The following is a 15059-nucleotide window of genomic DNA, read 5'->3' as shown; positions in this document are numbered from 1 at the left end:
TCCAGGCTCTGTCCTCCTCTCATTTTCACTTCATCCTCAGTTCAAGAGACGTCAGTGGAGGAGAGGAAATCAGAGTCCTGAGTGAATGCATGAAGAAACCTGTGCAGTTTTACACTCTCACAGCCCGTACTCACTATGCACTAACACACACAAACATCAAAAATATACCTGAGTCACTCACTCTGACAAACACAATTTTAAAACGAGTTCAGAGACAAAAAAGAAGTTTGCAACTCTTGTTATCAATAATTCATATTTCAAACAAACAACAATTTTAATATAAGGGGAGCTTAGCTCTGCAAAAGCCCTGAGAGGAAAGTGAGAAATCAAAATTCTGTTGATCAGTTTTCTGTGTCTGATCTTCATAGTTTTTTTCTCTGCAGTGTTTATGGCTTCAGAGCAGGTTTTAAAAAAAAGTGATCTTTATTAGTTCTTCAGTTGTTATTTCATCTTTGAATCAGGCAGAAAAGAAAGATACATATACACGTTTCTTTTCCTTTGATAATAATAAGTTGTGACACTCATTTTGTTAAAGGTCACAATATTGTGCAAAATACACTTTACCACGTTTTTCTAACTCTAATATGTGTCTCTAGTCCGTCTAAAAACCCCCCAATGATGAGAAAAGTCCATCCTCTCTGTCTTTTGAATATATATCAATATAAGAAGCATCAGCCGAGATTTTAACTTGCTTCCTTTGAAAGGCAGTAGAACTGTTTAAGCTCTAAACTGGCTCTCTAAAGTGGTCTTTGGCCTCTGATTGCGCACGCAGAAGCTGTCCTGATTATTGGATGTGCAGCTCTACCATCATGCAGAAGTACCTCTTAAACATGCCCTGGAGGGCTATTAAATCAAGGAAATCAGGATTTTAGTGGGTCCTACATGAGCTGAGACGTGGCCACTTTACCAACAGGGCTGAGCTCCAATCATTATTCAGCTCACAGTGAGAAATTATTCAGCTTTTACTGTATATGAACCACCTACTGAGAGCAGTGTGGGATGTTTTACACATGACATGGAGGCAGAGAGAAGTAGAGCCTGAGCAGATTCTAACCTGAGAGAAATAATCACACTAAATATTTCAATTACATTTTAATATAAAACACATTGATATTTATATTCTGCTTAAAGTGCTCCCTCAAACGCCACGCCCCTCACCTACATGCATGAGCGCCGTTGCTCCAGAGGCGGACCTCAGCACATTGTTTGCATAGTTAAAAAACAATTTTGTCTAATGTCTCATTCAGCGGTAACTAAACTTTATCATATAAAGACATCACTATTGTACTACTCACAACAGCCAACGACTAATGCACTGTATAAACTCCCTCATTGTTGGCGCTTTGAGGGTGGGCTATAGACGCAAGTGGTAAAGAACGAGCAGGGAGATGTGATTGGTTCATAAGATTGGTACCTCGTGGTAGACATTGGTCGAAGTTTTTGCAGGTTTACAACTGCTACAGATGACAAGATTTTATTTTTTCCTTTTTCAGAGCATGAGTTATTCATTTCTGACAGGACCTAAAGACAACTTCAACCAAAATCTTAAAAAGTGTATCTGGAGAAAATGAACAACCTTGCCTTCAAGTTGAAAAATGTTGAATGTAGAGAAAGGTTGTTTTTATTAAAAAGCACCTGACATAATGGTTAAGGCTTTAACGAGTGGGTTTGTGATCATTTGATTTGAACCCTCTTTTCAGCCACAACCTTCTTTCACCTGAATGCTAATGAAGCATGACAATGCCTTTGTTCATATTAATTGCAATCAACAAAAACAAATTCAGCCATTTTCTAAGTTACCTGGTGAACTGGATCATCCTGCTAGGGATAATTTCCCGACATGTATTCTACAGGTTTCCAAATGATGGAGGCAGAGTTTATATTCCTTAGATCCATCACATAAATAGTGGAGTATTCAATTTTTCCAGTTTGTTCTACTTGTGAATACGTGGGTGACACTGATCACAGATTTTTCAACTATACAAATATTTTATTCTAACCCGTTTTTCCTCTCCCAGCCTGACCATTCTTTCATAATTAATGTTATGAAGGCATGACCTTATTTACATTACGACTATTTTAGAAGTTACCTGCTTGGTGCAATTCTCCAACAAGTATTCTGCAGATGTCTTTATGGAGACAAATGTTCCTTATACGATCACATGTATGGTGGATTTCTGATGGTACACATTTTGAACAAATAATCAAAGTAACAATATCAAACAGACCAGAGTTTTAAAACAGTAAATCACTTTTAATTTAGTTCTCTCATCGGCAGGCGAGTTCATTTTAAACATGATGACAAATGAAGTGCATCGGTAGTAGAAGCCTCAACAGGATTTGATACATGGTTTGATACATGCTCCATTCAGACGCGTCCGTGAATCCACATATTACAAGCCAACATTTTTACTCAAATAAAACCACTACAGTTCAGCTCTTGACCTGATAGAATAAAAAGATAAGACAGATCCATCGCTAGATACAACGGTGGCAGCAATACACAGGATTGCCCAAGCAGTAAAGTACACGTTCCTTTAAGAAACAGGGAGAGAGAACGCGAAAAAAAAAACCTAACCTCTGGGTTTTTTAACCCCCAATTCAAGTAGTATTTACCTTTTGTGTTTCTCATGTGTCTGCGTGTTTCGGTTAGCTTCTTAATAAATTCAAGTTCAGCGTGAAAAACAAAAAATGAAAATGACCAACAAAAAAAAACAGTCCAGATAATACATGTGTTGGTGAAAGGAGGCGACAAAGAGGAGGAAGGGAGAGCGGAAAAGGAGGAGTGACATTCTGGATTCCTCAGAGGGAAACAAAAAGCAGCAGGTGAGAAAGAAGAAGAAGAGGGGGGAGTCAGGCCGGGATGGAGGGAGCCTGGAGGGGGGGAGGAGGCAGCAGTCTACATGAGAGACAGATGTCGAGACTGGCTGTTGAATTCAGCAGGTGCTGGCGTTACTTGATGGTGAAAGCTCTCGACCAAACCTGTGTCGATTACCAACAGAATCCCCTTCAAAGTACTACTAGATTTTAGGGAAAAACATTAAGGAGGAAGTAATCAGAAATCAGTGCATTTGAGGGCATAAACACCAGAATTCTGACTCCAAACAAAAAGAATAACTCCTACGTATTCTCTCTTATGTGACGTAGTAAAGGGGCTTTTGTTTAAAATTGGGGTTTTCCAATTACTCAGGAGTAATCTCAATCTGAACAGTAATCTAACTCAGGTTTGGTGTTCTGTGCCTCACTGGCGCGGGGCCGAGTAGCGCCCCTCATTGGGACCTGCGCCCCGTCCAGAGCCGAAGCTGGGTTTCTGTGCCATTCCTCCGCGGGTGGGGGGTCCTCTGGGTCCTCCGCCACCTCCAATTCTCTCTCTGGGACCGCCGGGACCTCCTGGACCCCGGGGCCTCACATCCCGCCTGTCGCCCTCCCTGGCCGACCGGGTCTTCTTCTCCTCCACGTTCAGGCGCACGTCACCTCGGAATTTAATGGGCTGTGGAGGCAAAAGAATAAAGTTAAGACTTGTTTTGACAGTATCATAATTGATTTTTACTAACTGAAAATGTAAATCTATGAAGAAGACCAACAGAAGATCACAGCTAGAACAAGTAAGGGTAACCATTTTTAACAAATACTGCAAAATCAAAACTAGTCATCTCACCCTGTTGCTCAGGATCTTCTGCACAGGTTCAGAGTCGTCAAACACGACAAAGCCAAAGTTTGGAAGCTTCCCTCCGCTGTTGATCCTCAGTTCCAGGACTGTACCGTACTCTGTTGGATGAGGGGAGGAAGAGACGTTTTGTTTACTATACAATTCAAACGTTTAATGCTTTTTTCTTTTTTCTTTGATTTTCAAAGATGAGACAATAACAGCTCTGTGCACAAAGTATTTGCATAGTAGGTCCACGAGTCACATTTACCATCTACCAGTACAGCATATGATTAACAGTGATGTTGTACATTAGCAAGACTAATGCTTATTTTTAAATCTAGTAAACTGGACAATTTATGATGCATCTCTTTCTTTCAATCTATCACATATTCTAAGTCTGAAAACTTAAGACACATGCTTTTAATACCTTTACAATACACTAAATATTGTGTTGACTCTGTCCTCTTGTCTCCATGATGTATTTAAGGTGTTCCTGTCACTATATCAGAGCTTTTAAAGCTTCTGAACGAGCGTCATCAAATCCAACTTACGTTCAAAGAACTCCTTGAGCTCGGCTCTGTCCACGTCATGAGGGACATTTCCCACAAACAGCTGGTGTGCGTCGGGGTACCGAACCACCCTGCGGCCCTCGGACTCCCCCTGCTCACCTTCCCGGACTGAAAACAAACAAGTCACCCAAAGTCAACAAGAGAGATTAAGCGAGAACACCTAGAACAGCTCTCTGGTTTGTGTATTCAGTGTACTGTGGATAAGTCATTTTGCACTTTACTTAAATAAAAAAATACAAGTTTTCATGTTGACATGTTGTGAGATGAGTCTCTGAACACACCTGCAGCCACAGTCAGAACACACACTAGCTTTTGCTCACAGTGCCATATTCAACAGCACACATCACATTTGATTATGTTCGGTTCCTACTGCCGGCCTCATGCTTGTCACAATGGCTGCTTGTTAAATCTGTTTGGAGGCTATTAAACTGCAGTATATATACTCTGTGTATGTACTGCAAGCGTGCGTGTGTACCTGGTCTGGGCCCTCTGTGTACCGGCGGAGGACCTCCAGGCCTCTGTTCCCTCGGTCTCTGGTCTCTCTGTGGTCTCTGTGTGGCTGTTTGGGACTCTGGCTTTACCTCCACTCTGGGCTGCAAGAAGTCAACAACACAAGTTTGTCAGAACAGAAAAACAAGCAGAAGAAAATCTGCTTTTTTTTCCTCGCTTATATATAGACGTTAGGATGCAAGTGTATGCTGCCCTCGTATGTACTCAGTGAAAACAATCAGGTGTTGGATTCTCACAGAAAGTTTGCTTTAGACACTGAAGTTCAGCCCCCACAAATCCATCTGCTTCAACTTACAGAGATCCAACATTGAGATCTACACTAATGTTTAAAACAGTGACACCTGCTGCCTCAAATGTACAGGACAATTCAAAGCTGTGGTTGGTTTGAAAAGTTACCACAAAAGGTTGGGTGTACATGAATAAACAAACCCGTTTATTCATGTACACCCAACCTTTTGTTGCATTTTAATTATGTTTGGAAGCTTAACACTTTATTTACCTTTCAAACTTGATGTGAGAAGCAGATAAATCTGGTTGTCATTTATGTTTTCCAAAAGATTACCTCCAATGAAATTGTACTGTTCTGTGTCACTGAAAATTACAGTGGATGAGGGCCACGTTAAAAATTTTTTTTTAAATGAAATCGAGATTAAACTCGTAAATTTACGAGAATAAAATCGTAAATTTACGACTTTAATCTTGTAAATTTGGGACTTTAATCAGGAAATTAAAAAAATATTTTTTTAACATGGCCCTAATCCTCCGTTGTAGAAAATGCTGCATAGCTTAATTAACGATCTTTAAATAGTGTGATATGCACACAACTGTAATGTTGTATTGTTTTTATTACTTCTGTCTGATGATGGCTAAATAATATTCAAACCTATGTACAATCTCGAGAATAAATGTAATCTGATATATTGTAATAATGGTCAAAAAGCTGCAGCAACACTTGTATGAAGCATCAACTTTATTAAAAAATTAGACTGACGCGTTTCGGCTTGTGGTAAGTTGATCTTCATACGAAAAGTGTCGCTGGAGCAATTTGACCTATTCAAGCCTTTCACTCGTCATGCACCTTAGTAGTTGGTGAAGTTGTGCCAGAAAATACCGCTCTGCTTCTTCAGGATCTTTTGAGAATGTCTGTTTGCTGATGAAACAGTTTCATGTGTTGGTAAACCTACCGCTGCTGTGGGAATGGCTTTGACGACGTGTGGGGGCATTCCTGACACTGGGACGGCCCCGCTGGGAGGGAGGTTCTTACTGGTGACGGACGCCCAGGAGAAGGGCTGTGAAGAGCCGAAACAAAAAGAGACATTAGAGCCCGATGGGCGGAGAAAACACAATGCTCAACCCTTCCTCAACTATCCTAGAACGGCATTTCAAATAAATCTTCATTTTTATTCTTTACTAAATAAAAATACTCTCACATCAACATGAAAAGCCTGATGGGATCAAAACATGTCCAATAGAGAAGAAGACATTTGCACATTATTCTTTTAGTTTGTTTGTTTTTTAAAATCAAGTTTCCATCCAGTAGAGTGCTTAGTTTATTTTTCTACTCTGTTGTAATGCCTCGTAATTCCATAACACAGCTTGTATTTGTAAATCTACTGAAGAACAACTAGATACTTATTCTGATCTAATGTGGGATGAATGTCAGCTTTACTCTTATACTCAACAATTCTTTTTGAAATTGAAAGAAAGCATGCCTGACAAGCATGCATTATCACAATGAAGAGGATCTATAACCTCCATGTGAAGTGTCGAGCAGTTATATGCACACTGGGTCGTTTTTGTCAACTTCACTGATAAAACAAACAAAAAAAACTTGACACCTGGATCTCAATCGGATCATTTGTCTTAGCGTTGCTGCATCTCTCTGTATGTGACTTTATTATTTCATGTGAAGAGCAGCCCTCTGTTCAAACCTACCCTGTTTTCTTCTGGAGCGGCGGGGGTGGATTCGGCGGGCATGGTGACAGGTTCGACAGTGGGCGGGGCGGCGGCAGGGCTTTTCTCTGTCTGGTCGTCGGTGGTGTTTGAGTCTGTTTGTGTCTCGATCATCGACTCCTGCTTCAGCTCCACCACTGCTGCCTCGACCTCCTTCTCCACCTCTGGCTCTGGTTCTGGACTCGCTGCGGCAGCTTCCTCCTCGTCACCGGGAACAGTCGGCTCCGAACTAGATGGAAAAAAACAAGAGACTGTTACACACAAACCTGTTTCCTTGTGCTGCTTTACAAAAAGGCAAAACACATCTGTCAATGGAGTCTTGTGGATTAGAAGAGAGCATTACCACATCTATTCAGGGTTTTTTTTTTTTTTTTTTAAAAGCATCTTACTCTTTACCAAAAAGGGGAGAAAAAAAAAGAGTGTTCATATAATTAACTAGAGTGCATATTATTTGCAAGTTGCACAATGTGAATATAAATCAACATCAAAAGAGCATTAAAATCAAACACAAGTCTGTGACACATACCAGACTGCCGGGTCATAGAAGGCAGCAGACTCCTCAGGAGCGACGTCAGGGGAGGGAACCCTCTCCTCGATCTCCTCCACCTCATCCTCAGACTCTGAACAACACAAATAAAGTCTTGATAAGTGACATTCAATAACACAGCTAACACCTGCTGTTGTCAAGGAATAAAATAAAAACACTTTCATAGTCACTTTAAAGACTCACTAAAACATTTTCCAACCACCTGTACAACATTCATACTTTACTTTAAGGCTAAATGTCTTGCTTTGGTTACTGTTGATACGACGTGGCTTCATTTAAAAGAGAAGAGAACAGCAGCAACTGTTGTAAATAAAAGACATCATTTGAAAGACACAAAGTACTCAAAATATGATGCTTTTACACACACACACACACACACACACACACACACACAAGTTCAACAATCTCTAAATGATGATTGAGAAACTCTTCTCAGAGACTTGGTTTATCTTCAGGCAAATAATCTCACGATCAGAAAGATTAGAAAAGATTCAAAAGCACGAGAGAGAATCCTGCTGAAACGTGAGAGTTGAAGAAGGTGGATGTTATCTCACCTTCAGGAGGCTCAGAATCAGAGTCGGCGAACACCTCGTCTTGGTAACGAAACACGTCGTTGTGGACGTAGAATTTATTTGCAACAGTTCCCTGAAAGATCAAAAGATGGGCCGTCAAACACAAAAAGACGTAGATGAAGATAAATTCAAAGACTCAGCACATCTTTTGTGAACTACAAACCTCAGGTGCCAGCACAAAGGTCTGCATGAACTTCCTCATGGGTTGCATGTTGTTGGACAGCTCGCCCATCACCTGCACCACCACGCCCTCGTTCAGGGTGGCGTGGGCGTCCACGTGTCGGATCTTAGTGTGACAATCGCGGAAACTCAGAGCCATCACCCTCTTATGGATCTCCTGCGAAATAAAGAAATCTTCAGATTCCAGCTTACATAATCTTTTGTCTCGTTTCCGCTGCTGTTTTTGGTTTCTCAATTTAATTTGTTTGATTTCATTGAACTCCAGAACTTGTAAAGTGAATCATAATCTTTGTGTCTTTATCTGAGAGAAACCATGACATTTATTAGCATGTGATGAATCAAGTGCAAAACACAGACTGGTTTCAGAAGTTTTCAGACTCAAGCTAAGTGTGGACTGCTGATCCTTTAAGAGAATGATTTGAGGAATATTTTCAACATAAAAATCCAAGCTGTAGTGACAGAAATCTGACAGACACCACTTGCTTGCTGCTTAAACTATATCGCCCAAATTGATTTAGAACCATGAGATAGCTCTTTGGTCAAGCTGACATTACTCCATCCTGGATGTATGATGTGTGACTCAGGGTTGTCTGATTTATGCATTTCTCCCCCCCTCCCTCCACATTTTATGAAGTAAGGTGGTTTAAAATCTGTCGTGCATTACAAACTGTGTCTGACGTTTACAAGGTTCAGTTTTAATGCACTGGAATCTGAGGTGAACCAAGGTGAAGGGTTCAAGGTCAACTACGAGGAATTTGCTTTCACGTGTTTTCATAGGCCAACACAGCGCTTTGAAATGCAGTTTAAAGTAATCCTGCAGAGAAAATGATTGCTTTATTACTTGTTTCATTCACTGAAAAATATTTTTTGGTAGGTCTGGTCTTACTTTTTTCCTTCTTATTTGTAATGAAGAGTCTCCTCTGTTTTGCACAATTTGGCCAACATGTCAATGTAGATCACTTCAGCATTTAGGTCACTGTGATAACTATTTTGAGATTTTATAGCCCAAACACATTTTGATTCATTGTGAAAATGGCAGTCAGATTGATCAAAAACAGTTATTGCGTCTAGGACAATTTGTATTTATTTGTATCACGTTTCCTTTTTGTGATACAACTACATGCTTGCATCTAGGTGTTGCCTGGTGTAAATGCAGTCCACATCCTTCCTCACATCATTTCTCATTAAGAGGATCGTATTTGGTAGGTGTGTAAAGGTACACGTACTCGGACCGTTTTGGTACAGGGCTTTCCGAGTACGCGTGGAACCAAAGTGCTTTATCTGTGTTCCCACGCGGACCGCCAAGTGGAAGCACACATCAGGGCCGAGGAAGGCTGCGGCCGCTGGTATGGGACAGCTTTTAGTTAGTAACTTGTAAAAAAGTTCAAACATAAACGGTGCAAACTGTGAACATTACTAGTTCCTCGAGCCCTGTCGGTTTGGACAGTTGCATATAACCGGGATGTAGTTCTTTTTACGGACTTACTCTTAAGTTTCGTTTTCAGCAATGATCCCGCTCCAGCAGCGCAAAAGGGGAGGGGGAGACGTGTCTGTGTGGGAGCATTACCTGCAGCATAATAGAATGAACACCTCCCTCCCCATTCCCACAATTTTTCAGAATTACTAACCAAGGGAAATATTAATAGTTCTGCGATGAAACTATACTGTCCCATATGTGATTAGGTTTATTATGTGCTCAAAGGGCATTAAAAAAACAGTTGGCTTAATGAAGTAAAAGGTGTCACTGTAATTAAAGAGAAATATTTTTACATATAGGCTATATTAATTAATTACATTCTAAAATGCTTTATTTCATTCATGTGTTTTATTTATTGGAGACTCTTTTGGTTGAAGGATGCAGCATAAGTTTATTTCATGTTTTTGTTATTAAAAAGTAACCTGAGCAGGTGTACAAGTCTGAACTGTCGATGCTGCATTTAGCGCAATGTGTAAATTCAAAATGTTCCTAATGAGAAAAAAAAAGTGTTGCATCAGGTCCCTTTACTGCACTGAAAATGTACCGAACCGAAGCTTCAAAACTGAGAACCGTACCGAACCGAAATTTTTGTGAACCGTTACACCCCTAATATTTGGTTTTTGCACCATTTTCCACACTGGATGAATAAACCCCAGTTTTGTGGGAAAGAGCTTCACATGAGCGCAGTGAAAGCAGACCTCTGTAGAAAGATCACCTGCTTAGCATCTCAAGGTTGGGGAAAAAAAAAAAAAAAAAAAAAAAAAAAAAAAAAAAAATCGGAGAACGTTAAGGGAAAATAAAACGATTAAAAGGACTCTCCTAAAATTCCCCACCAGCTTCTAGAACCTTCCTGATGGTAAAAGATTGTCTGGATGGTGTACTTTCTGCTGTCATTTTGGATAAATCAACTCTATGAAAGCAATTTTGCTTTCAGCTCTCAGTTTCCCCTCTCCATGTCAGTGTGTGGGAGTTGAGTGCAGCACCACTCTATTGAAATAACATTTTTAAGAGCTGTTATCTGCTGGATGAGCCCACTTACAGATTGTCCATAAACAGCCTCGACTGGTTTGCCGTTGTTGTCCATGCCGCCGTGCACGTAGGAGGAGTTCTTTCCATAAAACCTGAGCGGACACAAAAAGGTTAATTTGTTTGATAAAGGGCAATTTAAGCAATATGCATAATTATTATCCAGCATGCTGCATGACAAGACAACATGTGGCTTTACTCTACAGGAACACAGCAAGGGATTCAACAAACTCAACAATAATCACACAATAGAGAAACAAGCATTGGTGATACCTGTGCAGGTAGTCCGGGGCCTGGTTAAGGAGTGTGTAATACTGTCGGACAAACTCTCGCCCGACCAGCTGGGCACTTGGCTTCTCCATCACCATTTCTTTGGTCAACTGGAAATCTCTGCAAAGATAAGGAGAGGAGATTTGACTTGTCATTATAGAGACAGAGAGAAAAACTAAGGGGTGAGGTGGTTTTATAGTCATCTAAAATGAACTTGTTTTATATTTTACAGAGCTATATCATTTTTTGATTTATCAAGATAACATATTTTACAGTTTGTGAAATATATGAATAGCTGTGAATGCTGCAGAGCATTAAGAATTCACAGTGCAACTTCTTCAGAAACTGCACCGTGTAGTTTGATCCTTTTTTGCTAAAAACATTCAAATATCTTTGCATTTGTTAGTCATTTGACCAAAATAGTCCAGCTGGATTATGCATATTTTAAAAGAATAGGTTCACATTTTGAAGACTAAAAGATTGACTTTAAAAGATGGCAGCTAAAAAGCCTTCATACATTTGTTTTCCTACACATTCTACCTACAGAAAAAGGGAAAAAATGCAACTGCCTACTCATTTATGTATGAATCCAACTATTAAAGAAACGCTTCCCCTTAAAAAGAAATATGCACAAGACATTGTACTCTTGGGACGAATCCATCAACTGTCCTGATCGGATTGCAATCAGGTCCAATCTCAAGAAGTTTGAGGTGCAGATCATTTTAGGCAAACATAACCTTTGATTTCATGGCATGCAAGCCACCAAATAACAGGCGCTACTTAATTGTTTATCTGGACCATGTTAAGGCCAGAAGCCTGAGATGTGTATTATCCACCCAAATGACTAGCATTTACTGCCCCATCTGGGTGCACCGGCATGAAAAGAGCCTGCGAGGGCACAGAAAAGCATCACAGACATTAGCCGTTTGTTTTCATACCAAGTGGATAAAATCTCAATCTGCACAGTCAGTGAACTCAAATGTCACTTCAACTGCACTGATTCCCTTTCTGCCATTTTTTATTTTTCCAAAGTGAACAGATTGCACGTTAAAAAAAAAAAACAAACAAAAAAAAAAAACACACTAAAAAGGACATTGTGTACTTAAAAACTGTCCAAGGGCTTTCTGTGCCAGCTGGGAACTACTTCACCATCAAACATCTACTGAAATGGGCAAAACATTCACCTTTCGTGTTTCTCTATCAAATCTTAATGTCACTTATTGAGACCGACTTTACTATGAAATCTTAAAACTTCCCTTAAGTGACAAATGGGTTTAAATTACCAGCTTCCTCAGCAGTTATTTAGGGGCACTACTTTGTGCTATTTCCATTTTAGGTCTGTGGATTAAACGGTCTGAAGGGGCCAAAGACTGGACACTTTCCAGACGTCAATGTCCCTGAAGTCACATCTGTATTTAGGATTTAATTTGTCTGTAGAGCATTGTGTTTCAGATTAAGGTTGCATGAAATAGAATTCCAAATTGAAGTGTGGTATTGTTACACTTCAACGACACATGGTGGGAGAGAAAACATTTGAAATGTGTTTGCTTTCTCATGCTTTGTACAACAGACTGTCTTCTACTCGGCTGATTTAACCCCGAGGTGAATACTTCTCAAATGTAACCATGTTCTTAAAACACATTTACACTTTAAGAAGCATGCTTCAACAGCTCCACATTCTTCTAAAACTCCCTGTCTGTGTGTATTATATTGTTGTGAATGCAGCTCAGTGCTGACACTGTTTTCACGTGCAAGTGGCTGCCTATGTAACATATTAACACATGGAGCCTACATGCCCATCAGGTTTGATGAATTAATGATGTGGAGAAAGTTTCATGTGGCAGCTTCTTGGTTTTAACACAACACTGACCGACCATTCATTAAAACAAATGTTCCTGTCTTCTAGGAATGCATTACAGACACAGCTGATGAAAATTCAGGGTTTTGTTACCATCAACAATCCCAGGACTTATTAAAACCAACACGACTAAAAAAAAAACCTGCGGCAATTACATTTTTTGTCCTCTAAAAAAATATTGGACCCAGAGCTTAAGTTTTTAAAGATGGAATTATTTCCTACAATAATTAGTGTTATTAAACTTCTTTTAAAACCAAAGCAAATAGCATATTTGGTCTGGACTCACAGCAGCATATCTAGTGCTGACTTTTGTGAGCAGGTCTCAGATAAAGATTCATATTTACATGAGCTGTACTAAGGTCTGTTCAAACTCAAATACCTAATTTGATACATAGGAACACCAATTTTCAGGGCAACACAAATGGATGGGGTTTATAGTTAGTTTGTGTTTTAATTAATATGAGAAATCTTGGAATATCTTGAGCATGAAACTGAAAGCAGTATGGCACAAACACATTTGGGAAAACACTGTAAATGTTAGAAGTTCAATCAAGCACACACACTTTGTTACTGAATGTCTTTCAGCACCTAATGGAAAAAGTGCTTTCCTTAATGGACTGTCCCCCACACCTGTCCACACAACAGAGCCATCTGTTATTCTGGCGTCCACTTAGAAACCAACACTCAACCAGCAAACATTAACTGATCAGACACAGCTAGACCACTTTATGTGGAGGTGCTGAGGTTGAGAAAATACCCCTTACCGCATGTTTTAAGCTGATACGATCTGTTACGTTGGTGACTACCGGCATAGAAACCACTGAAACTCTTACCATGTATTTCTCATAGGACAGTTGTGGTAAGAGTAGAGGAATAATGCAAACTCCTGCACATTGTCTAAGTTTTTGCTTGCGCAATTTAGACAGCATGCTGGCACTTTCTGATAATTGAAAGTGAGAAACTATCCAACTGGGTTCCTATGGCTTCTCAATCAATCAACCAATCAATTTTTTTTATTTGTAAAGCGTCAACTCACAAGTGTTATGTCGAGACACTTTACAAAAAGCAGGTAAAATACCTTACTCACTGTTATATTACAAAGATCCGGCCTTATCCATCATTAGCACTTTAGCAAAGCAGCAAAAGTCACTGCATTTGTTTCCCTGGTAAAGCAGGTCTCAATATCCTTTGATTTGTACTAGTATAATATCTAATATGTGAAAACCACAGGAGGGACACAACCTGGGACAGGACTTATACCTGCTAACACCAGGGAGTGTGGGGGGGGGGGGGGGTAAGCTTGACTGGATTTGAATTTTCTTGAATAAAAAAGAACATTTCTCTTAAGTTTCTTGAAGCATAAGAACATAAAAGTGCAGAGTTCACTGCAGCAGCCACATCAGAAAGCAGCCCCGTGTGTTAAAAACCTTCAGCATGGTGTGCAGACAAAAGGCCACGCCGTGCCCGCAGCCGGACCGGCCTACACTCTGCAGCCGGTGTTGCGGCTCTGCAGGAGCAGGGTGAGACTTCTTTGAAGCACAACCACACCGACGGTTTCCAGATTTAACCTGGGCTTCACATGGCACGCTGCCTGGCCCGGCTACAGAGCTAAAACCCCGCGACAGCTGGGTGAGCACACACGGCCCCCCCTCCCCACCTTCCTCCCCCAAAACTAGGGCAGATGATGGATTCAGAAGCAGCCACAACACGTGTCCCGGTCCTTCCTCTGACATACCTACCACTCACCGAGCTTTAGTTCCCCTTCTAGAGAGTTCAAGATGTTAAGACATTTGTGAAGAGGATATAAAATTAAGTTAAAATAAAGGTTAAGACTTTAGGACGACAGAAAGGGAGGGAGTCACGACTGAATGAGCTACACAGTGAGGGGGGGTTGGGTATTTCCTGGAAACCACACCTGGCAAGCGGGTAGTGACGACCGTGGTTACAACCCAAAATTTCATTAACATTAACAGCATCTTCATCATCCCCTGCTTTATTTTTTTGATTATTTAACTCGCAACGCAGAGATACATTCAAAAACAATTTCGTGAAATTATCGCCGGGCTGCAGCTAAAGTTAGCGCTCAGTTAGCTGCCGTCACCTCTCCAGGGTTTAGACGGATCCCTGGAAAAAAAAGCGACCCCCAGTTAAAAAAAAAACAAGAACAGCGACAAAGATAATAAAAGGGCGACGTGTTAATGGGGAACTATTACCAGTATATGTGGGAGGAAAAACTTACCAGTGAGACGATTATCAAAAAAAAAATCGTTGATTTAGAAAACGAGTGATTTCTTTTGAATCACCTCAAGCCTTGTAGCACGAGCGGCTTCACAACGTGCTGGAGTGCTCGGTTACCGGTTTCAGCTGCGCAGCCGAACCGGACATCCCGCCCCCTTCTTCCACGATATCAACCAATCAGCGTCAAGTCGTGTAAGTCATCCACCAATG

General features: G+C 40.5%; 1 protein-coding gene across 2 annotated transcripts in view; it reads right to left on the bottom strand.

Moving 5' to 3' along the window:
• Positions 1–15011, bottom strand: part of g3bp1 (GTPase activating protein (SH3 domain) binding protein 1) — a 34768-nt gene extending 19757 nt beyond the window's left edge. Inside the window, exons 1-12 of one of the 2 annotated variants that reach the window (XM_020637496.3) lie at positions 14851–15010; positions 10757–10873; positions 10497–10578; positions 7964–8137; positions 7783–7873; positions 7208–7301; positions 6664–6910; positions 5913–6017; positions 4694–4811; positions 4201–4326; positions 3659–3768; positions 2234–3490 (exon numbers count right to left, since the gene is read on the bottom strand). In XM_020637496.3, the coding sequence (XP_020493152.1) occupies positions 3242–3490; positions 3659–3768; positions 4201–4326; positions 4694–4811; positions 5913–6017; positions 6664–6910; positions 7208–7301; positions 7783–7873; positions 7964–8137; positions 10497–10578; positions 10757–10851 (1491 nt within the window). In that variant the 5' untranslated portion in view covers positions 10852–10873; positions 14851–15010 and the 3' untranslated portion in view covers positions 2234–3241. Of the gene's footprint in view, positions 1–2233; positions 3491–3658; positions 3769–4200; positions 4327–4693; positions 4812–5912; positions 6018–6663; positions 6911–7207; positions 7302–7782; positions 7874–7963; positions 8138–10496; positions 10579–10756; positions 10874–14850 lie in introns of those variants that run through there. The other variant, XM_065958834.1, reaches the window with a different exon arrangement.
• Between the last annotated feature and the right edge of the window lie 48 nt (positions 15012–15059).

This window comes from Labrus bergylta, chromosome 9 (genome assembly GCF_963930695.1).
Source record: "Labrus bergylta chromosome 9, fLabBer1.1, whole genome shotgun sequence".
NCBI lineage: Eukaryota > Metazoa > Chordata > Actinopteri > Labriformes > Labridae > Labrus > Labrus bergylta.
This window is presented reverse-complemented; position numbering and strand designations above follow the sequence as displayed.